This window comes from Syngnathus typhle, linkage group LG14 (assembly GCF_033458585.1).
Source record: "Syngnathus typhle isolate RoL2023-S1 ecotype Sweden linkage group LG14, RoL_Styp_1.0, whole genome shotgun sequence".
Lineage (NCBI taxonomy): Eukaryota > Metazoa > Chordata > Actinopteri > Syngnathiformes > Syngnathidae > Syngnathus > Syngnathus typhle.
Window position 1 is genome coordinate 2,414,833 of NC_083751.1, and position 22,346 is coordinate 2,437,178.

A 22,346-nucleotide genomic window follows, 5' to 3' on the forward strand; every position below is an offset into this window, starting at 1 on the left:
TTCTACATTTGAGACTTTCTCGAATGTAAACACGTTTTGGGGTAAGTTTACGCAACAGGTGTCTTTGGAAACTCCGAGCTGCGCGTGAAGGCGTCACCCGTGAAGACGTAAGCAGACACCTCCCGTGAAGGCATCATGCGTGTCTTTTGGGCTCTTCGAGCGCTCATTTCCCAAACGGGAAGTCGAGAGCAACGCCGGCGATCATGTCTGTGCAAAAGGTCTGGCTGTACCTTTACACGGGCTACATGTTCCTCTTCGTGCTGTGCGTGAGCGTCGTCCTCCGCGTCGTTCACGTGCTTTCGCCAGCCCTGGCCAAGAAGGTGGTCATGAAACTGAACGAAAATACTTCGATGAACAAGAATCCAAATTTCACCTATGACGACTGGGGGCCCACGTTCTTCACGTTTAAGTTTGTCAAAACCGCGTTGGAACACATGTGGGTGTCCCTGGGTCAGAAGGCGTTCGTGGGGGAACCAGCCCCGGACTCGCCCGTGGTCACCATGGATAAGCGCGAGAGCAGCATCTGTAACTTCCTCAAAGGTGAGTCTAATCGAAAGAAAAAAAAAATCCACGAAAAAATCCAATCATGCATTTTACTATTCAAATTTTATTGTAAATAGTGACACGTTTGTTGTTGTTGAGGTGGTACGCACCAGTGACGTCACCAATAACAGACCAACGTAAAAGAAATGTGGAATTCTATTTTTCATAAATATGACTATCGATGTTTTAGTTAAATACCAGAATGGAAAATTTCTCATTAATAATTATTTTATGCAAAAGTATTTTTAATAAAACAGTTTTGTTTTGCTCATTCATCATTTAGCCGAATAAAATTATTGTTTTTTCTTAAAAAAATCGAATTAGTTTTCTATATGAAGTGCATGCGAATCCATATCTTTCTTCAATGTTGTGCGTGCAGGTTCAAGGCCTCTGGTGCTGAACTTTGGAAGTTGCACCTGACCCCCATTCATGTTCAAGATGGACCTGTTCAAGCAGCTCATCCTGGACTTCGGCGACATAGCTGACTTTCTTGTCGTGTACATCGAGGAGGCGCACTCAAGTGGTGAGCGCATTCAACAGATTCAGTAAACTCATTCCCAACTCTCAATACAATCATCATCCTTCTATCATTTGGGACGCAGATGGTTGGGCCTTCACCAACAACGTTCAAGTAAGCAAGCACCAGACCCTGGAGGACAGGATTGCTGCGGCGCAGATCCTCTTGAAGGAAGATCCACTTTGTCCCGTGGTGGTGGACCAAATGAGCAACACGGCCTCCGCTGAGTACGGCGCGCTGCCCGAGAGGCTCTACGTGCTCCACAAAGGCAAAGTCCTCTACAAGGTGAGCCAGATATTAGCAATAATATTGATTTTTCTTTGCCGTGATCGGAGAAGAAGCATTTCCCCTGCTCCTTTCTCAGCTTTCTTTGCACCATGCAAATGTTGCGATTAGAATCTCGGCCAAGAGGGCGTCGCCGTGCCTTGGGTCACGCAATCGCGTGTCTAGGAGCCTTGAGAGCGCCGCAGATAGCTGTGGAATTTCTTGGCTCTGCCCCAGGCTGACACAAGCCTTGCCAAAAAGTATGCGTCAATAGAGTCCTCTATTGTTTTGACAGAATGTTCTGATGTGTTTCTGTTGTTCAACAAACGCTGGAGGGAAAAAAAAACTCATTACGGCTCAATTATCTGCCAATAATTATGACTTGGCGAGATTTTATTCAAACAAGTAAACACAGGTTGCCATGAAAAAAGCAACTATGTCTTAAATCATTTATATTAGATACAATTTAGATTGTGTGTGTGTGTGTGTGTTGCAGGGGGGCATGGGGCCTTGGGGCCACAAACCACAGGAGGTCCGCTTGGTCTTGGAGAAGCTCAAGTAGGAAGGAAGACAAGTAGACTTGTTTTTTATTCAAGAGCCACTAATACTTACTAAACACCATTTTCATAGTGAGCTTGTTCGTCTTTGCCCATCTGATGCGTTGCCCCCGGCAACACACACACACACACACATACACACACTTGCGTGACGTCTGAATTCATCTCAACTGGTCTGTGTTTCTTAGTGACGGCTACAGATCAAACCTTCCGGTCTCTGTGGCTTGATAAAATGAAATGTAAACTTTTGAGATGAACTCTCAGCCGTGACCAAGCGATTTAAAGCGATCGATAAATCGATCGGATTTGAACTCGGTTGTTATTACCGTAAGCGCTTTTGGAAATTGGCTTCAGTGATTTTAACAGGAAGGACTGCAATTATCATCAAAACAGACGATTACATGACGATTATGGCACAAACCTCCGGTCGCTGTAATTTGAAGGCTTCCAAGTTGCCTCGTCTGTGACCGATCGATGTCAACCATATTTCTTCGATTACAGTCTCGCAATAAAAGCTTCTGTTTCCAGTTTCATTTGCGCCTCAGTTTTGTTTCATCTTAAACGAGCACGGGAGGTTTTGAAATTCATGTTTGTAAAATTTACATGTCCGCTTGAATGAGTTCTGTATAATCCGAAAATGCATTTATAGCTCAAAGCTGATCAAAGGAGTCTTTTGAATTTTGACGCTCTTCCTTGAGCTAATACGGCTTACGATAAGCCTTTTTAGAGCTAAACAAAAAAAAACGTGACCAGAAATGATAAAAAAAAAAAAAAAATGCTAATAATTAGCTTACGTTCCTTAAACACGGCATAGCTAGACAAAAGGAAAAGGCAAGTCACAGCAGGCGCGCAGCGCCAACGACCTCGCCGGGTCAGCAGGTTCATCGAGTTTCTCATGTGGCTCACAAACTCCTCTGAGTAATTGGGAACTTGATATTTTACTCTAACTTGCGGGCCTTGTATAGTTTTACTACCCTTACTATTATGAATCTGTTCTTGGCAGAGGTGGAATTGGATTTGGAACATGATTTACACGGCAAATAAAAACGTTCTGTGCTATCGATGTCTGTTGCCCGAGGCTAAATGGTTGCGACTGGAAAATCCCTGTTTTTCCCAATAGCATCGTTTCCTCTATTGACATTACAGTGACATGTCGTTCTCCAGCTTTTGTTTACTGTCTGGAGACAATCTGATCTGTGTACCATATGGGTCATGCAGTTTGAGGAATGTGATGCAATCTGAGTCGCCACATATTATCACTGTCCAATAAAAAGCAACGATTCAACTATAACTCGATTTTTTTGGGCTTTGGGGGGGGGGGGGGGAGTTCAATTGGAATAAAAATCGCTCGTGAATCATCTCAGTAGCCTGAGGTCACTGTCTCTGTTTCACTTTGTTAGACGTGAGCCCAATTGGTAACTAATGAGGACAAAAGTTTTTGTCCCGGGAGCATTATAATCATTTAAGTTACCGCTTGATGTGCCCAGTAATTGGCTGGCGACCAATCCCGGGTTTTCTAGGTCTCTCCAAGTCACCATAATGAGGCCAAACAAATATTTCATGTATAACAAGTTGTTATACACTTACTTCACGTCGTGGCTTGATTTTGTGTCAATTCCAAACGTCACGTTTTGATTTTGCCAATTTGCCACCATATTAGCGGAAGTCACGGTGGGAGCCACAAAGGACGCTCTGTGCTGCGACAGAAAACGGGGGCAATGGCGGCTATTATTGCTGAGGGTATAATTAGGATGAGGTAGTGAACAGAGGGTCTGTTTGTGATGCCAGCACATACATTCAGCAAGCTCTTGTTTCACAGGAAATTTGGCTGCCGCCCAGCCAGGTCACTTCCTGCCGAGGCAGGACTTGGTTGGACTCGTCGGACCCGCGCTGAGCCAGAACATGTCCGCTGGTTTTGTCTGCATAAGTCAGCAAGTTCAACATCTTAGGTAACATAAACAAGCTTTCTATAAGGCCTGAGGTTCTCAAAGTGTGGTGTGATGGCTCCCTCTAGTGGCAGCAGAAGGAATTACAGTAGAGATCAGTTGTGTTTCTCTTTTAAGTTGAATATTTTTACTTTTAGAAATGCTTTTAAAACGTTCATCTGTAAACGGTATTCTAAAAGTGTTTTCATTTTTTTTTCATTCTGTCACTGTTTGTTTTGCTGACGAGTGACAGAAATTGCACAGCAGGTGGCGGTATACAACAAAAAGCTGTAATTAACCAATAAATAAAGAGAATGAAGAAGAAGAGGGGGGAATGACACAAAGGACAAGAGGGAAGAAAGAATGCTCGTGTTTGGTTTGACAGCTCATGGATGGATTTCCAGACAGGATCCGACTTGGATTGGAGTCTAACCTTGGCCACAATGCAGAAGATAACGTAAGTAATTTTAAACTTTTTTGGTTGGGGTTAAAACAGCAGCCACCAGTTGCCACCTGCTGTACTGCACCGTTCAAATTGATTGTTTGCAAATAAGAGAATTTTTTGTTTCCCAAGAAAGTTTAACATCTGTTTAGCAGAATTTGTTTTAAAAAGTCTTTAGATGAGAAAAGGAAGTTTGGGGGAACATACATGACTTGATAAAAACTGGAGACAGAGCAAGCTAACAATTTGTATTAAAGCCACATTTTATTCCATGCCTCAGTTGAATGATAATGTCTGTTAACTGTCTAATAAATAGCAATCGTGTCCGCGGCGTCCATATGCTCCCAGTGAATGGAAAAATTGAAAATATAATAAAAAATAAAAACAGACACTAGAAGTTAAGTTATTGTAAAATTATATTAACACTCAATCTTTCCTCAATTTTAAAATAAAAAAAAAAGCAAAAAAAGGACAACACAGAGCAGACGTGTAATGTTCACAGGAAAAGGAAAAAAAAAAAATGAACCAAAAAAAAAAAACCCTCATCACATTTACAAGACTGCTGCTTGCTAAGTTTGTAACGGCGCCGACTCACTTGCAATGACTGTGCCAATATACGGAGTCCAAAATATTATCAATATATTACATTAAAAAATGTGGATAAAATAATTAAAGACCACAGTGAAAAAAAAAGGTTAAAAGCATGAGTCCACTTGGGGGCAGCACTGGGTCGCATGCTGAGAATGTCGAAAGAAAGCCGGTTGAACATTTATTTTACTAGAAATCCTTTTTTTTTTTTTGCTACAATGCTACTTTTGGCCTTCCAGTACATAATTACCGTGCTAGACAAGTAACACTTGGACACGACTAGGAAAAAAAAAATTACCAATAAGGCATAGTCGATCCACTGACGCGTTGAATTGTCTATCGAGGCCAGCGAGCTTTCTAGTAAAATGTGGAATAAACGTTCAAACGGCTTCCCAAATGTGTGTATTCGTTGGGCCACGTCTGGAAGTCAGATGGACATACTGGGAAAGGTAAGAGCAGTCAAAAACAAAATGAAAAGAAAATCCAAATTTTTTTAAAATAAAGGTCTAAAAATATACCAATATTTGGCAGTTATTTCACCAGTTGAATTTTGATCAGGTGGTTGTCCAAAATCGATGGAGTCCGAACTACAGTGTTCCCCCACTGATGGCAACATTTCGATTTGGCCTAAGAAAAGCTTGACTTTTCTTGGCACCAAAGCACTACTTATCTTCAGCAGGACTTTAGACTCCTCCTCCTCCTTCAATTCAGCGTAGTTCATTGCGACCAAAATGGCGTCAAAGCACTACTTGTTCAGATTTCACAGCGCTTTGGGCATGGGCACAAAAAATGGCAAATTGACCAACTAGTGCTTTTAAAAATTGGCTGTTTAATCATGATCATATTCTGCGAAATATTGGAGTTAGCTTGACCTCAAAAATCCGTGTTGGCCGGGCCCTAGTGGATTTCTGAATAGGTGGGGGAACACTGTATGAGGGGGGGGAAAAAAAAAGTGTTCCAAGCAACGAGCTGGGCACGTATGGCGAGCAGCACCCCAAAAAAAAAAAAGAAAAAAAGCTCACAATGCACATGTATGTACACTCTCCAGTGTTTGAAGTGGACCCGATGGGGACAATTCCTGCGCAAATTCTGTCTGGGAAAAAAAAAAAAAGCCAAGCATCGCTCTCTCTTACTGTATCGTCGGGGTTACGTGTCGCCATCGTTACACTCGCCGCTTTTGTTCCGCGAGAGACATTTTCTTTGCCCGTCTTTCTGACGTGGCGTTTGGATCCCTGATTCTTTGCTGATGCCTCTGATCGAATGGGGGTTCGAATCCTTGGAATGATGGCAAATTACGAAGGGTAAGGCTGGCAAGGGTGGGGGGGGGGGGGGCAGAGGAGAGAGACGGGGGAGTCACACGCTCATCGTCATGGTTGGAGAGTACTGCAGAAGAGAGTGAGAAGATCAGTTACCCAAATCCTATTAGACCAGCAAATCACGAACGGGAGGCTAAGTGGGTGTGAGCTTACGTTCTCGCTCTGAAACGAGTGGAGGAAGTTCCCACTCAGCTCGCCATCATCCCTCGGGGTCCCCGGAGGATTGCTAATGCCGCTTAAATTGTTTGGAGAATTCTGAGGAGAAAAAAAAAAAGCATGATTATTGTGTAGATGCGCAGGGTTTGGTCACACGGCCGCTTGCGAGATTTACCTTGTTCATTCCGTCCAGATCGCCGGAGCCTAAACAAATAAATCTCATTTGAATGCCGATATCAGCACTTTCTACTTTTTTTTTCTGGTAATATTTTGAAAGTGTGCATTGCGGCAGGCGGTGTTACCTAGTGACCCGTTCATGTGGTGCGGTTCCATCCCAGCCATAGCCCCCAGGGGTCCGTCAGAGCCGGGGCCCATGGGGAACTGAAGCGGAAACACAATGTGTGGGATTGCACGGCCACTGGAAGGCTCACGAAGAAAAACAGCTACAGTTGCGGCTGCAATCTCAATGTAGTAACTTACATTATTTCGATTGCCGGGTCCAGTGTTGATCATGGTGTACAAATTGTCACCAGAATTGTTGGAGTCTGGTTAAAAAAAAAAAAGGATAAGCATTCATGTTGGCCGTAGTGGAAAATGTAAAAATATCACCTGCGGGACTGGGCATGATGGGCGTCCCTGGTGGTCCTCCTCCAGATGCTCCCTTCAGAAACAATGACAGAGTTAAACAGCGGGGAAAAATGTGTCGGAAAATGAGCAAAGATGTCTTCTTACCCCGTACGCGCCGGGAGACGGTGACGAGTAAGGCATCTGAAAGAAACGACAGCCACCATTACTGACTAGAGAAGGCTAAAGTGTCATCATGGCCGCCGGTTCTGATGAAACAAAATGCCTCGCAGCACATTAACTCTTCTGTGCGGTTGTGTGTTTACTCACAGAATTAGCATTGTTAGGATTGGGCCACGGCCGACCGGTCCCCGGGCCCCTGGAAGGCAAAGGCAATATTCAACCTGACACTTGCGCTCTGTGTGGAAAATATGAAGTGACGTGAAGGCTCACATGTTGACTCCTGGCATGCCGGGGCCCATGGTGTTGTGTGGGGGCCTCATCCCGCCACCAAAGTTCTGACGAGACATCCCATTGTTTTATTTGGCGTTAGTGCTAGCGAAGAGACAATCTAGCGTTACCTGCGGGCCGGGCCCCATGGGCCCCATTCCTCGAGGGCCGCTCATTCTCTGCATGGGCCCCAAGTTAGGATGACCTGGTGGGAGGAGAGGAGACGATGCATTTCTTCACACCTTCACTTGAACAGACTCAATAGCGACTACACCCAAATGCGTGCCTCCTTTCTCCCCTTGGTGGTTAAAAAAGGAATATTTCGAGCGCTGACAGAAGAAATGGGAATGATCCTTACCTTGTGGTCTTGTGGGGTCCATATTAGGCAACATGGGATGCGGGCCGGGTCCTCCCCCTGGTGGCTGCGAAGGAGAAATGTATCATGTGAATTTGTCATTTTTTTTTCAATTTACGGCACCTTTATCTAAGTTAATATTCCAGTTATTATCACATGACAGAAGTCAGCCAACCACCAGGGGGCAGCGCACTAAGTCTTTATTTAACTATGAATTTAAACAATACAATAGCATATTTATATAGGTAAAAAAAATTAAATTTCTCAATCGGTCATTTCAACCTGGTCTATTTTTTTTTTCTTCCTCTGTTTGTGTGTTTGACTTCTACCTGGTTTGCCATCCTGATAGGGGGACCTCTCGGGCCGCCGGCGAAGCGAGGCGACATGAAGGACTGCGACACAAACAAGACATCTGCGTGAGATTTCCATTCAAAGCCTCAAGGCTCTTCCTTCCTTCCTCTCTGTTGTGCGAGCAGTGAGCGTCAAAAGAGCGAAGCAACGAGCGCCGCCGGCCGCTGCCCCGAAACGACGGCAAAACAAGGAGGGCCGCAGAGGGAGAGGGAGCGTTACCTGACTGTGGGGTCCCATCATATTGTTAGGGGGAGGAGGCTGAGGGTGAGGAGAGCCCTGGGGACCGGGAGGACCCTGCGGCATTGCACAAAATGATGGCGAAAGGGGGGGGGGGGGAGTGAAGAGAGAAAGAGGGGCAAAGACAGAAAAAGAAAAGCAGGGTTACTGCAGGGCAGAGGACAGTTGGAGCGAGAGATGCAAAAAAAAAAAAAAAAAGCAAGAACAGAATAAGCTGGCTATCGTGTTCTTGGAAGCTAAGCAGAAAGGAGCAAGCGAGTGAGACGTGGCCTTGAACGATGATGTGGGCTCTCTCGCCTGTCAATCAAGAAGGGGAGGAACCTTGCTGCATGCAGCATGTCATCAACGCTAATCAACCCCCCAAAAATAACAGCATCAATTAGGCCCCGTGCAATTAGCCGTACACTAACACTTGATGCGAAACTCTGGGAAGAGAAGCAGGCATCCGAGTTTTACACACTTAGGAAGGATTCCGGATTGCGTAACCCCTCAAGAGATATTTGGCCTCGTTCCGGTTTTGTTTTTCACCCCGAGCCCTCTGTTGTAGGGCTGCATTATTAATGGTATTTAAATTGTGCGCCAATATTTTTGCAAACAGTAGTCAGCCAACCACTAGGGGGCGAACTAGTGCATCAAGGAGTATCGTCATAGCCGCAAACACAAATTAGGATTGTGCTCTGTCATATTATATTTACAGTATTGAATTGGTCAATTTAAAAATGTGTTGGTAACTTTATTTTTTCGATTTATGACTCGTTCTCTCCATTTTAAAACCAGTTCATTTCATTCACTGTGCAGAAAAATTAGAAAGAAAATTTTTACAGATGACTATTTTGGATGGGATCTATTTAAAAGACTTTTCCAGAGTTGATATCATTGCTTCATTGCGCACAGTTACCCAACGCTTCTCGAGATATTGATCTGACAGTAGGTGCAGCCTACTTCCATTTCTCCATTAAGGGGAAAATGGCCGCGCCACGCCTTCCTGTTTACAACACTGGACGGCCCGTGCATACTAAACATCTCTGACGTTGACAAGTTCACCAAGCAGAGTCCAAACAAAACAAAAAGCTTGTGCCGTTCCTTCGCTTTTGTGGCAAGTTCGTGACGCTGCTTTCGTAAAATCCGAGCAAGTTTCCAAAAACCCCTCAATTCTAATTTTAGCAGCAGAGATGTTATGAAAATGAAATCTTGTCGTTCAAAAGGCTTGGAACAAAATGTTCCCAGAGCTGTTAACGTAATGAACAAGAGGCCAGACTTAAGATGACTCAATATGTGTTCATGCTAATTTGGCGTTTTGTCGATTATGTGAGCAAGCACGCAGGTACGCAAAAAACCGGAATCCTACGCATGAGTCACAAAATTGGATCATCAGTATTAGAGAACAGAGCCTAAGTGATTAAGAACGAATGAACGAACGGTGAATTTTGGGGGAAAATCTTTCTGGTATCAGTGAGGCGAGCGTTGCACCGACCTGGAAAAATCCAGGTGGCATGGGTCCTCCTGGCATGCCGTCACCAGGGGGCATCCCTCCCATTACGGGGCTGGGGGCCGCCGCTGCACTCTGAAAACAAAAACTCCATTCCAGTCAGCCATTTTGAACTGAAAAGAAGTTTTAGTAGCAATTAAGAGGAGAAGATTTTAGATGCCAGTCCGAGCTCGACTTTTTGGTTTCGAGTCGGGTATACGTTTCCTCCATATCATGTGCCTCGCAATAAATGGGATTTGCTGTAGTTAAACCGGTCCGGTCCATGAGGCAACTCCCGAGCCCTGCCGATCCACGATGGAGCGCCTGAGATAAGCATCAGGAGGGACTCGGTGAGTCAGTGGCTCCACAGCCGAGGCAGACCGGAGCGATTTCCTGCGCAAACCGCAGGCCTAATTCACTAATGTGCCATTTGCTTTGGTCACACACACACACACACACACACACACACACACACACACACACACACACACACACACACTCCTAATTGCCCGCGTCTTTTTCTTCCTTGTAGCGAAGGCAACATGAGATGTGCTAATGCCTCCTAAGCGGCACCGTTGTTGGGCTTCCAAAGAGGAGCGACGCAACGGGAGGACTCCATTTTGGATGGCACGGCGACAAGGAGTGGCTACGACGCAAGCCTCGGACGTGGCATCAAATATGCAAACGCTGACGGGCACTAAAGACATTAGTGGTCAAGAGCCGACACACTACTTATTATATCGGATGGGCGCAGGCTGCAGCTGCAGGACCACTGTGAAATACCTCAGCCGGGAGAGAAGTGAGGCCAGAAAGAGAAGTCGAGGCCCCGACACCTCCATGATGTGCAAACAAACACGCATTTTGTAGGTCTTTACACCTTGGTGTTACGGGAGAGAGGGGGCACAAGAATGTTTTAGCGGGCATAGAAGGATTTATTTGATTTTTTTGGGTTACTTGAGGTAAGAGCTAAGCGTGTCACCGGGGGGCGGAGGCATTGTGACCTATTTAATACCACCTGTGTCTACCTGGAAATGTTCCTTTTGCTTGGCACAGGGAGAGAGGAGGCTGGATGCCAATATCTCTGTTGACTGCTCGTTTTTTTGTCCAACCTTTTGTTCTTCTTGAATGTAAATTTTGAAGTATCATCTATGGAAGAGTCACGTAAGCAGCGGCAAATTGCACTTAAGACTTCAAGCTTCCATGCAAGATTTTGCCTTTCAGACATGCCCCTTTTCTACTTCACTGCAGAGGATAAAGAATATATGCCGGTGAGTATTGCATTAACCAGCTGGAAGAATGTTTTGGGATTAATCGTAGTCGCAAAAAGTACTCGTAAGTTTTTGCTCACAAGTCAAAGCAAAAATCCCGTCACTTGTATCTCAAAACACCCTCTCGTCCCGTCAACATTGAGCTTTGGGTCGGAAGTGATTCAGAACACAGATCGAATAAACGGCATGAGAGAGAAATGTTTGGAGAGACCACCCAATTGCCGCCTCCTGACCAAACCAAGTCTTAACAGCCCCTCTCTTCTTCCCTTAGAATCAACAGCGCAGAGAAAAAAAGGCCCCCATGTTTAGCTTGTAAATGTTTAACCATTACTCAGCGTCGTAAAAGCCGGCCCGGATCCCGACTGGACTTCTCCGGTCCCGCCCTCTTTCGCCTCGTGCTGGTGGGCATATGCCACGCTGCAGACCCCCCCCTTTCCCTTTTGCCAATCTGGCCCTCAACTCCCCTGACAGCCATCAATCGGCCGCCGACGCCATGGCGACGGGGCCCCTCAGGGAGCGCTCGGCATCGCCGGCGTGAGTACACCAGGGCTTTACGAGCGCCGGCGGCCGGCGCGCACCAACGCACCTCCCCCACGCAGACAATGGCTACGCTCCAAGCACAAGTACTGTCCACACACACACGATAGTCTGAGTCATTATTTGTGATTTTTTTTAATCCGATGGATCTATCAATCGACAAAAGCAATCGACAGATTACTCGATTATTCAAATAATTGTTAGTAGTAGCATTAATCGTGACTAATTAACTAGTTCGGATTTGCAACACAAAGCAAGTAAATGGACAAAGCACTGTCTTGTAACTCGCACAAAAAAAAAAAAAATGCAAACTGGGTCACTTGTAAATCAAGGTGCAATCCTCAGTTTGCAAACCACACGACACAAAGCGAACGGAAGAATGTCGTTTGAGCCAACGAGCCGGCCTGGCAATCACGAGGCAAGTCGTTATTTAAAGGGCAGTATGCCACTGCGGACGCTCACCGAGCACCTAGGTCACCGGCGGGACCAGAAGGTCCGTTACCGTGACAACTATCTGCTGAAACCCGCCTCTCCATTTTAGCTACCCCCCCTTCCTGATGAGTCAACCCCCCTCTCCTCTCCCGAGCGCCGGCGGGCGAGCAGTCGTGTTTTTCTGCTGAGGCCGTGAAAGTCTTCTAATTGACACTTGCTTATTTGACCGGCACGATAAAACCTTACAAAATGTATCACAATTAAAAAAAAAACGAGATCCGTTTAAAAAGTAACACGCAATCACAAAAGTGTCATGGACCGGGTGTGCGATTCATACATTGTGGATCTCTTGGCCGTCTCCCCCTCGCTGCTAATCAATCGAGATGATCCCATTGCGAGTTAATATGCTTCTATGCGTACGGCTCTGACACGCTGACATCAGCATCTTTTTCCCAGAAACCAAATAAGCTCCTCCGTCGGTTGCGTCACCAACAGGGCAAGATTACGGACAGTCAGGATAAAAAAAAAAGCATTGCAATTTCTTTTGTTATGGAAAATATCAATGAGCAATAAAGTTTATGGTAACTTTATTTTAAAAGAAAATCTGCAATTTCAATTAATGGCATGCCATGAAGCAATTGAGGTCAAGAGGACAACTTGAGCCGCAACCGGCCAAGGCTGTTGATCCAGTCTGAACTAGTTTGCCGTCTAACGTACAAGTCATCTTGAGTAAACTCAAAACCGGAGTAATTTTCCACATGACCAATCAAGGAATTTGAGTTATATAAAAAACCGAAAATGGAATTCCGTGCTGGGCGATGCAATATGAACGCCACAACACATGAACGGACTACTCACATAGTCGTGGAAGGCTTTGGCTTCACTGGAGTGGTCACATGTTTCTCTCCTCTCCGGCGCAGCGCAGTACAAGTCCCAGAATACACTGAGGACGACACGTGTTGACGTGAGAAAAACATCAGCACGTAAACAATCCCCGGCCGGACGTGTTTACACGGGGAGAAGAGATCATCGGTGCTTACCACCACCAGGAATGCAGAAATCCAGGGGGTTCTCCGAGTGTTATGTTCTTCTCCCATCGTATCTGGAGAGGATGTTTGGAATTTTAAAACACTTTATATTAAATGATGAAAACATTTTTTATCAGTATTGGGTCGATACCAGTTTTATTTGAAGCTATCGGGTAATTGTGGGGGTTGCCGATACTGCCACAGATACTACTTAAGCCCCCCCCCCTCTAAAAAAGTCATCCTTGCCAGTAGTCTGTGCTATATTGTGACAATTTGACACATTGGATAATTGTCATCTGCAGGTACTCTGTATTGGTGAGTACTTAGGAATATTTATATCGGTCTGAAAATGTGAGTCGGTCAGAAAGTGCAAGATTGAAAATATCCACCGAGGGCACCTACCTCTGACAAAAAGGTCTGTGCAGACTTTTGTGCTCCTATGTGAAGCAAATACTCATAAACGTAGAGAGCTAACCTGTGGGAAACAAACCAGATTTTTAATTCAAGCTATAAAAAAAATATATTTGTAAGACAGTCATTCTACTACATCACTACACCACTTGCATTATTTTACCAGCGAGGACAAAGAGCTTACTAGTTAATGGAAACTGACATTGAATAAATGCTCAACCAGCTTTGTTACTATTAGTGCACCAGAGTAGTTTACTAGCAAGGTTTTATTGCATAGTAGTAAACCCAAAATTGCACTAGTATCGGGTAATAAAACCACTTTGCTGGCAAGACACGCGCTTTTCTAGTTTTCCCGAGTCGTTCTACTAGTGCACTGAATTGTCGTACTAGTAAGGAGTTAACTAGTTATTACACGACTAAAATCACTAATACGTCTTCCCATACTCGTGCAGGCCTTGTGAACAATGGCTGCCAAGCAAGGCTGTGGCACAAACACTTGCATGGGGCTCCGAACACAAAGTGTGGCGGAGGGGAGAGCAACAGTATATCGTGCAGAAATGACACGTTACGTCTGCAAGGAAGGCTTGACGAGAAGGCAAACGATCGAAAGCAAGCTTGGAAAGAGCTCCGCACGCAAAACAATATAGTGTGCAGCCAGGCGATGTTATTGTTTTCTACCTTTCGATTCGAGCCAAAATGTCACACTCGTGCTCGTTATTCAAGTCGCTATTTACAGGCGGAATATATGGTTGGAAAATTAAATTGAAATTGGGACAAAGGGAGATTTTCTTTTTTTTTTAAAATAGGCGGCGATATACAAGGCGGTTCATTCAATTCTATTCTCGGTAGCAGGAAATCGCCTCTTGCTAGCCTGTCCAGCGAACAACAGGCAAGTTGCGAGGGGAGGAGAAAAAAAAAAAGAAGGCACATTCGTCACTATTTCTCGCCTTACTTTTCTCGTGCTTGGACGTCCGACGGCACTGGGGTTCCTTTGCCTTTTGGAAACATTGTTTCTTGTGGTAGAACAGTCGGCTTTCTTGCTTATTTTTGGTTGTTTTTTCCCCCCTCGCCACTCTATTTCATCTGTCGGTTCATCGCGACCCTCTCACACTCCAACCGCACTACACTGGTCCTCCTCGCTCGATAACTCAACCGAGCTTGGTCCATGCAGGGGGCGGAGACAAAGGCGGGGCTAGCGTTTTGATTGATAGTCTTGCTAGCCAATAAGCGTGTGGGACTTTATTTAAGGTGGACCTCATCGTGCGCACTGTTTATTGAGCTGATAATTGCGTTAAACTGTTTTTGTTTATTACATTAATTAGTTTCACTTCATTGAAAAGCTACAAAAGTACAACCTCACATTTTTATAAAGATTCAATGACTGTAAGATACCTGGCTACGTTGCAATGCAAATTATTCACTGCAGCTTGTATTATAGAACTTACTGCCCTCTAAAAATGAGCAAGTGTAAATATAATATAATATTCGGAGCATTTTAACCTAAGAAAATATAAATTCCGCCTTAAAACTTGCAGCGCGCTCTTCCAGTTTTATCCCTCCCTCTTTTCTCCTTCCCAGCTCGCTCTCTCTCCCCCTCCTGTGGCGAGCGTGTTGTAACAGTATTTCGGGGGTGTGTTGATATTTAAGAATGGGGAAATGAAGCAAGAACCCCCTTCCGGGTTGCCGTCTTTCCCACTCAGATTTCCGACATTTGAAGGACTGTCAACTCGTCTTTGAAAGCCGGAGTCCCTTTTTGCAATCGGTAAGTTACTTTTTGCGACCTTTAGAGTTCGGCAGTCTTTTCTTTTCTTCTTGGATCACACGGACAAGCTTCAAATTTTTACGACACCGTTGTTTAGCCCGTATGACACCTGGATTAAGATGAAAGGTCATTGCAAGGATAAATCCAAATGCATGCCCTCTTTTGCAACTAATGTCGAGTGCAGTTTGTTTGTAGCAGTTTGCTTGTTGCAATTTTGTAAAACGACTTAATACAAGTGCCAACCTGTAAATGAGAGCTCAAGAGTGAAGCGACCTGCAGTGAAGTTGGGTTTAAGGGTGTGCACACTTATGCAAAAACATCATTTCCGTTTTTTCCCCCGTCTTGAAAGCGTTCGATGTAATTGCAATGCTGCAATTGACTCGCAGCCACGTCGCGTGTCTCCCGTCTGCCCAGCGTGGGTGAGCCATGACGTCGGAGGAGGCCAAATGCGCTGGCGCATCGGTGGAGATTGGCGAGGGCTACAGGAACCCCACCGAAGTCACCATGAGTCAGATTGTGCTGCCCTGTCACTCCAATCACCGCAGCGAGTTGAGCGCCGGACAGCTGCTCAAGTGGATGGACTCCACAGCCTGCTTGTCAGGTGAGCAAATCGAAATCGAGTGTCGAAAATAAAACTGATAAGACAATGACCAAATGTAACCTATCTATAGAGGTAACCTCGTGGTTTGTTTCTTTGTTGTTGTACTTTGTACTGCTCCTCCCTAGTATTATCAGGGCATAGTGGAGCTCAAAATGCAACATGACCTAAGTGGAACTCTAATTCACAAACATAAACGTGCAGGAAATTGCTCAGAAAGTGAATAAATGGAGTTGGAAAAAGTTTCATACATGTTTAATGTAGCACCTATTACTCCCCCCCCCAATAAGTAAATAAATAAATGGATTTTCAATGATGGATACACAATAAAAAATCAACAAAATACGTAAAATTGCATTCTACATTGCAATGTGGATTTTATTCCGATTACAGCCGAGAGACACGCAGGCTGCTCCTGCGTCACGGCGTCTGTCGATGACATCCACTTTGAACACACCATAGGGTAAGAACTGAACCAACACAGGTTATTGGTCTTGGTAAAAAAAAAAAAAATTCATGCTACCAAGATATGCGGCCTAGCCTATGTTGATGCCATCATCACCCCTCTGTGTTGATTGTAAGCTTGTTTGTGTTGCAGTGTGGGAAATGTAGTCACCATCGTAGCCAAGGTCAACAGAGCCTTCACATCCAGTATGGAGGTGTGTGGTCCTTACTGATTTTACCGTTAAAAATATTCAAGTGATCTCACTTCCTTATTTCCCTTTTAGGTTGGCATCATGGTGACATGCGAGGATCTCTACACTGACACTCACTGGAGGGTTTGTCAAGCCTGTGCCACTTTTGTGGCCAGGAGAAGGGAAACTGGAAAGGTAGGAACGAAAATATTGAGACATTGCACGCAAATTTTTTGGGCTTTTTTTTGCCTCACGGGCGTGGTTGGGAATATTGGAAGGCAAAATTCCCATGCAATGAAAACATTTTTGGAGAACCCCCTGATGGGTGTCCCAATACTTTTTGTCCACCACAGGTGCAACTGAAGCAGCTGACCCCTCAAACACAAATGGAGCAGATGGAGTACAGCCTGGCAGCAGAGAGGAGGAGGATGAGGCTCATCCATGCCGAGATCATCACAGACCTGCTGAGCAGCAGCACGGCACAGCTCGGTATTAACTCCCGCCCCCAGATTTTTCCGCATCGCACAACGCCAATAAAGACATTCTATTGTATGCAGGCGAATGCCAAGAGTACCACGACGCCGTGCCGGCCGAGCGCACCCGAGTGGAGAGCGTGGAGCTGGTGCTGCCGCCCCACGCCAACCACCAAGTCAGCACCTTCGGGGGCCAGATCATGGCTTGGATGGAGAATGTAGCCACCATTTCGGCAAGGTATGTGAGGACTAAACCCCTATTTAGCAAAGAGGCCAAGCGTGCTTGCTTCAAGCTGTTCGTTACTCCATGGGCAGCTGAATTTGACCAATAAATCGCTGCAAAGGAATTTATTGTCTCTCTCCTTGTCATTATAGTCGCTTGTGTAATGCCCATCCCACCTTGAGGAGCATTGACATGTTCCATTTCCGTGGCCCGTCCCACATCGGCGACCGACTGGTACTGAAGTCAATTGTGAACAACTCGTTCAAGCACAGGTCAGTCTTTAGCCAAAATAATATAACAATAAACCGTCACGAAGAAAGCCTCCTATGTCGATCGCAATTAGAAGAGGGTGTGCACACTTTTGCAACACCGTTAATTTGATGTTGCAGCATGGAAGTGGGAGTGTGCGCTGAGGCCTACCAGGGTGGAGAACCTCAGCGTCATATCAATAGTGCCTTTATGATCTTCGAAGTCCTGGATGCTAATCGGAAAGCGCGCACGCTACCTCGGATAAGACCCGAGCCTGTGGTGAGTCGGCCATTTTGTTTGTAGTCGAAGCGTTACAGCCAAAGAAATTCGGTAAAATAAAGACTGTTGGGATAATTATAAATGTCAATCAAATTTTTGTTTTTGTTTTACAGGACGGTAAACGACGTTATCAAGAAGCTATTGCCAGAAAGAAGATCCGTCTCGATAGGCGAGTGGAAAAGCTCAGCGTTTTTACAAATACTTTTCTCAGCTCTTGAATGCTCAGGTTTACAAAACCGCATGACGCTGCTTTATTAAAATTGAGATATAATTCATACAATTTGCTTCAAATGAGAAGTAACGCTGTGCGCACAGCGTTTGTGTCGTGCAGCGGAATCTTTTGTTCCGCGTCCTCAGCATGTGACATAGAATGTTAGTGCTGAGCCCAGCTGGCCGGGCATAATACGCCAATTGTTTCCAGCTTTCCTTCTAATCTCATTTTTATTCGGCCCAACATCGGACCCACTACAAGAATGTTTTCCTATTGCTTCGGGTCTTGCTTTTGTTTTTTTCTTTCTCGAGTAAATGCTTGCTTGTGTGTGCAGGAAATACATCATCTCCTGCAAGCAAAATGAAGTGCCTCTGTCCGTACCCTGGGATCCAAGCAACCAGGTATGAGTCATTCCAAAGACGCAATTCCACACGTCGGCACTCGAGCGAATCAAATGAGTTTGACAAGCCTGTTTCGCTTTCCTCGGTCAGATGTACTTGAGCTACAATAATGTCTCCGCTCTGAAACTGATGGACACCGTAAACAACTGGGTGTTGACCTCGGAAAAAAACAAAGTGAGTACTAACAGGGGTCACTTAACCCTCATCGGCCATTTTTGACCTCTTTTGCTTTCTCCGTTGACTGCAATTTATAGGTCAGACTGTACACGTTGGAGGAGAACCAGACGCTGTGCTTCAAAGTGGAGATGAACGTGAGCGTGTCGGCCGAGCAGACCTTCCACCTTCTCTCGGACCTCGGGAGGAGAAAAGAATGGGACCGCCATTATCAGTAAGCGAGCGATGTCAGCTTAATGTTTCATTGTTAAGCACGCGTTGGGTTTTCCCGCAAGGGCGTGCGAGGTGATCACGCAGGCGGACGAAGACGACACCATATATCGCGTCAGGACGCCCTCCACCCGAAAAGGGGGCAAAGGTCAGGATTTTATCTTGCTGGCATCTTGTCGGAAACCATGTGATGTCAGGTATGTTGTGACACCGCGTGCTAAAGTTTGAACAGCGCTGAGCTAAGAGTTTTGACCCTTGTAGGGATCCGTATCTGATCGCGTTGCGATCTGTCACGCTGCCCACTCACCCGCCAACTGCGGACCACGACAGAGGAGAGGTTCTCTGCGCCGGATTTACAATCTTGGAGGAGTCCAGCGCCGTCACTAAGGTTCTGCATTTGCCAGCATTTTGCTCGCCGCCATTTTGTTTATTTTTTTAACTGTGATTTGTGTAGAAAAACAAAGTGCTGAGAAATAATCTGTGTTCTTTCAGGTCACCTACTACAATCAGGCCACACCAGGAGTCCTTCCCTACATCTCAACAGACATTGCCGGACTGTCCTCGTCTTTTTACAGCGCTTTTTCCGCCTGTAGTAACTTCCTTGAGGCCAACAAGGACCGCTTGGCCACATCAACTCCGCAGGTCACAAATGCAGCAGATACTCTGCGAAAGGAGCCGTAGTACTGTATTCTCTCTTGCATTCATATTATGGGCATTTGTCAAAGTGCCAAGGAAATACCGTGTGTCGTCAAACCTCGTTTCAAGGGCATAGGATAAACCGGTATTGCACAAGGATGCCTTTTATAGCTTTAACGGAACTGTCTGGAAAATGAAATTGTGCAATAATTATTAATCTAGTGGATTATATTTTCTTATTTCATCTCATCTTTCTGACAATTAGTGTAATTATCACTTGTGATTGGTACTGGTTAATGTTGAGTTTGAGCATGACATGGCGATATAACAGAACATGGCCAAGTAGCAGCAACAATAAATGTTTTTAAAATATTAAACAAGATATATTGTCAGTTGTGTACTCCAGAGGTATGCGGACAGTAAATTGAGAGGAAAAAAACATTTTGGTATATAAACAGAAGTCACAAATGAAGGTATAATCTGTTTTTGTTTAAAGTTTTTGTATTGTGATCCTATCAAGTCTGTAACACTGTCAATGCATAAAATAGTAAAAAATCATAAATAACTTTACGTAGGAAATTTGTTTGATTAAAAATGAATTTAAAATCTCGCGGTATAACACGGTCATGTGACCCAAAACCCGGAAGTGAAACAGGAAGTGATTTCAAGATATACACGAGATGGACCCCGGAGCAAACATCAATAAATATTTCGTCCAAAAATTGCAAATGGCAACCAAAGAAAAACTGAGAAAATTCAACAGTTTACGTGGTAGGTTTTTCTCAAGCTTTCTTACAGTAGTTTCCAAGTCATGTATTGGATTTAGGCTGTCAAAATTTAGTTAGTTTACCAAGTTGTTTGCGTTACTCTGATACGCCATGATGGTTTACATTTACATTGTTTCACACTATTTTCTGTAGTGAAAAATAATATGGTGCCTTGTGGTGTGCCTAAAGGTCGAGAGGTTGCCTGCGGTGAGTTTTGGGACGCGGTGGTCGTGACTTCCGCGGATGAGAGGCAAAAATATGCTTACGAGCTTCAGATAAAGGAAAAAGTAGACAGGAAAGAGCTTCCATTTGGAGTTCACTACAAAGTCTTCTCGGATCCACCTGGATATAAAATAGGTGAGTGTGCTCAATTACTATGACTGTCTTTATTTAGTCGTATTCATTTAAAAAATGTTGGGCGGGCTTTCCAGTATAAATTGTTTTGCTTTTCTTTGTGTACTAAATTAAACGAACAATTATTTATGCCTTCTAGGCAATGGCGGCTCTACTTTATATGCTCTGCAGCATCTCAGTGACATCTTTGGCAAGACTCTTTGCAGGATGAGAGTCATCATGATCCATGCAGGTTGGCGCTCAATCTAGTGGTGGATGAAAAAAGAATTTTATTTCATTCTTAACTGTTCACCCAGGTGGCTCGAGTCAGCGCTTACCCAGTGCCAGCGCCCTCGGAAAGATCTTCACCGCCGTGCCGCTTGGCGAGCCCCTCTACCAGATGCTGGAACTCAAACTAGCCATGTACGTGGATTTGCCCAATCACATGAAGCCCGGCGTGCTGGTGACCTGCGCGGACGACATCGAGCTCTACAGTATCGCCGAGGGTGAGCGTGTTGCATTGGACAAACCCGGCTTCACCGCTTTAGCCCACCCATCGCCGCTTTCCATCGGCACCACCCACGGCGTGTTTGTTTTGAAGCCGAGTGAGGACGCCGAATGGTCGGAAATGGAGAACAGAACCTGCCTGCGCTTTCTTCACAAACCAAGCATCGAGACGATGCGCGACACGGGCGCCGTTTTTCAAAGGAGAAGCGATTGTTTTCCTCTTTCTGATGCCGAATTTGTCTACACGGACAGTACCTACTACGTGGACTTTGATACCTCACAGCGTCTCCTCGGTATGCTGAAAGAGGTGGCACCGCTGGAGTGTGAGATCGACGCCTACGGCGATTTCCTCCAAGCGTTAGGCCCGCTGGCTTCGATAGAATACACTCGCAACACGGCCAATGTCACCAAAGAGGACGACGGCCTGGTAGAAATCCGCCAGAAGATTTTCCGTCTCCTGCGAGGAATGCCGCTCAACGTGGTCCTCCTGAATAACTCCAAGTTTTATCACTTGGGGACCACGAGGGAGTACGTCTTCCATCTCACCGGGGATGACGCCCTGAAGAGCGAGCTGGGTGTCTTATCTTCTGCGTTCAGCGTGGGACCCGATCCAAAGACCGATGCAACCTCCTGCGTGATGCACAGCGTCCTGAAACCGAATTGCTCCCTGGGGGCCGGATCCGTGGTGGAGTACTCCAGACTGGGCGAGGGGGTGTCCGTGGGTCGGGATTCGGTGCTCAGCAGCTGCTGGGTCAATCCTGGTTCTTCGGTGCCCGACGGCGTCTTCATGCATTCGCTCTGCGTGACCCAGCAAAACAGAAGCGTCTTCGTAACCGTCGCCTTTGGAATAGACGACAACTTAAAACGCTGCGTGAAAGCTTCGGCGTCTTTGGACTCGTTGACTCTTTTTGGCGTGACTCTGGAAGCCTGCGTGACCTTTTGGGGACTGGATTGCCACGACCTAAAGTTCTCTGGTGATGTGTCCAGTTTGTGGACCGCTTGTTTGTTTCCAGTTTGCGAGGACCAAGAACGCTCGTTCTCTGTGTCGCTTAGCATGTTGCAAGCGGTTCTGGACAGATGTCCTTTCAACTTACCTAAAGACCTCAAATTAATATCCATGCATGAAGCACTGCAGTGTAAGAACCTGAAGGAGATGCTGAACTTTAGGAAGGGACTCTATCATGACATCACACAGAGATCTTGAAGCTCTTTTAACGTGTCTCATGAGCGGCAAGTTCCAACCCTAATCTTTATCTGACCTCTGTCGCCATCTACTGGGATATGTTTGTCACTGCAATGATTTACAAATGTGAATTTCACAGAAAGCTTTTCAATGGGCTTCTTTCCCGGCCCGAGGAAAACAATGATTCTGCTTATCTTGTATGTTTCCCATCATGAATTAAATGGGAATTTAACATCCTTGTGTCATGGAGGACATATGTCACACGTGCACAGACACGCGGTCACGTGTCACGCCGA

At 45.4% G+C, this 22,346-nt stretch overlaps 4 protein-coding genes across 10 annotated transcripts; 3 read left to right on the forward strand and 1 right to left on the reverse strand.

The window, feature by feature from the left end:
- The first annotated feature begins 135 nt into the window (after nt 1-135).
- dio1 (iodothyronine deiodinase 1) lies at nt 136-2,414 on the forward strand. Its single transcript, XM_061297155.1, has 4 exons — nt 136-540; nt 923-1,066; nt 1,146-1,345; nt 1,821-2,414. Exons 1-4 carry the CDS (start codon nt 204-206, stop codon nt 1,884-1,886), a joined length of 747 nt encoding a protein of 248 aa, XP_061153139.1. The 5' UTR covers nt 136-203; the 3' UTR covers nt 1,887-2,414.
- Nucleotides 2,415-4,493: 2,079 nt separating this feature from the next.
- LOC133166826 (single-stranded DNA-binding protein 3-like) lies at nt 4,494-14,569 on the reverse strand. Of its 3 annotated transcripts, XM_061297135.1 has the most exons (18): nt 14,362-14,569; nt 13,401-13,473; nt 13,011-13,072; nt 12,829-12,913; nt 9,740-9,829; nt 8,248-8,322; nt 8,007-8,069; nt 7,681-7,744; nt 7,454-7,527; nt 7,326-7,390; nt 7,203-7,251; nt 7,041-7,076; nt 6,918-6,969; nt 6,789-6,853; nt 6,611-6,689; nt 6,484-6,512; nt 6,306-6,407; nt 4,494-6,219 (listed from the first exon to the last, which is right to left on the reverse strand). In XM_061297135.1, the coding sequence occupies exons 1-18, from the start codon at nt 14,415-14,417 to the stop codon at nt 6,190-6,192; spliced, it is 1,149 nt and encodes a 382-aa protein (XP_061153119.1). In that variant the 5' UTR covers nt 14,418-14,569; the 3' UTR covers nt 4,494-6,189. The 3 variants fall into 3 exon arrangements, with proteins under 3 accessions (XP_061153119.1, XP_061153120.1, XP_061153122.1); XM_061297136.1 differs by lacking the exon at nt 8,248-8,322; XM_061297138.1 differs by lacking the exons at nt 8,248-8,322; nt 9,740-9,829.
- Nucleotides 14,570-14,998: 429 nt separating this feature from the next.
- Nucleotides 14,999-19,640, forward strand: acot11b (acyl-CoA thioesterase 11b). 4 transcript variants are annotated; one of them, XR_009717857.1, is made up of 16 exons: nt 14,999-15,171; nt 15,586-15,772; nt 16,163-16,232; nt 16,368-16,428; nt 16,498-16,599; nt 16,758-16,893; nt 16,962-17,115; nt 17,253-17,372; nt 17,490-17,628; nt 17,742-17,797; nt 18,174-18,240; nt 18,331-18,414; nt 18,495-18,628; nt 18,690-18,772; nt 18,886-19,012; nt 19,117-19,259. XR_009717857.1 is itself a non-coding variant. In XM_061297111.1 (16 exons), exons 2-16 carry the CDS (start codon nt 15,598-15,600, stop codon nt 19,303-19,305), a joined length of 1,746 nt encoding a protein of 581 aa, XP_061153095.1. In that variant the 5' UTR covers nt 15,001-15,171; nt 15,521-15,597; the 3' UTR covers nt 19,306-19,640. The 4 variants fall into 4 exon arrangements, 3 of the variants coding, with proteins under 3 accessions (XP_061153095.1, XP_061153096.1, XP_061153094.1); XM_061297111.1 differs by having other exon boundaries at nt 15,001-15,171; nt 15,521-15,772; nt 18,690-18,821; nt 19,117-19,640; XM_061297112.1 differs by having other exon boundaries at nt 15,001-15,171; nt 15,558-15,772; nt 18,690-18,821; nt 19,117-19,640.
- Nucleotides 19,641-19,893: 253 nt separating this feature from the next.
- fpgt (fucose-1-phosphate guanylyltransferase) lies at nt 19,894-22,286 on the forward strand. 2 transcript variants are annotated; one of them, XM_061297113.1, is made up of 4 exons: nt 19,894-20,031; nt 20,217-20,384; nt 20,521-20,613; nt 20,678-22,286. In XM_061297113.1, exons 1-4 carry the CDS (start codon nt 19,941-19,943, stop codon nt 22,069-22,071), a joined length of 1,746 nt encoding a protein of 581 aa, XP_061153097.1. In that variant the 5' UTR covers nt 19,894-19,940; the 3' UTR covers nt 22,072-22,286. The 2 variants fall into 2 exon arrangements, with proteins under 2 accessions (XP_061153097.1, XP_061153099.1); XM_061297115.1 differs by lacking the exon at nt 20,521-20,613.
- Nucleotides 22,287-22,346: the final 60 nt, after the last annotated feature.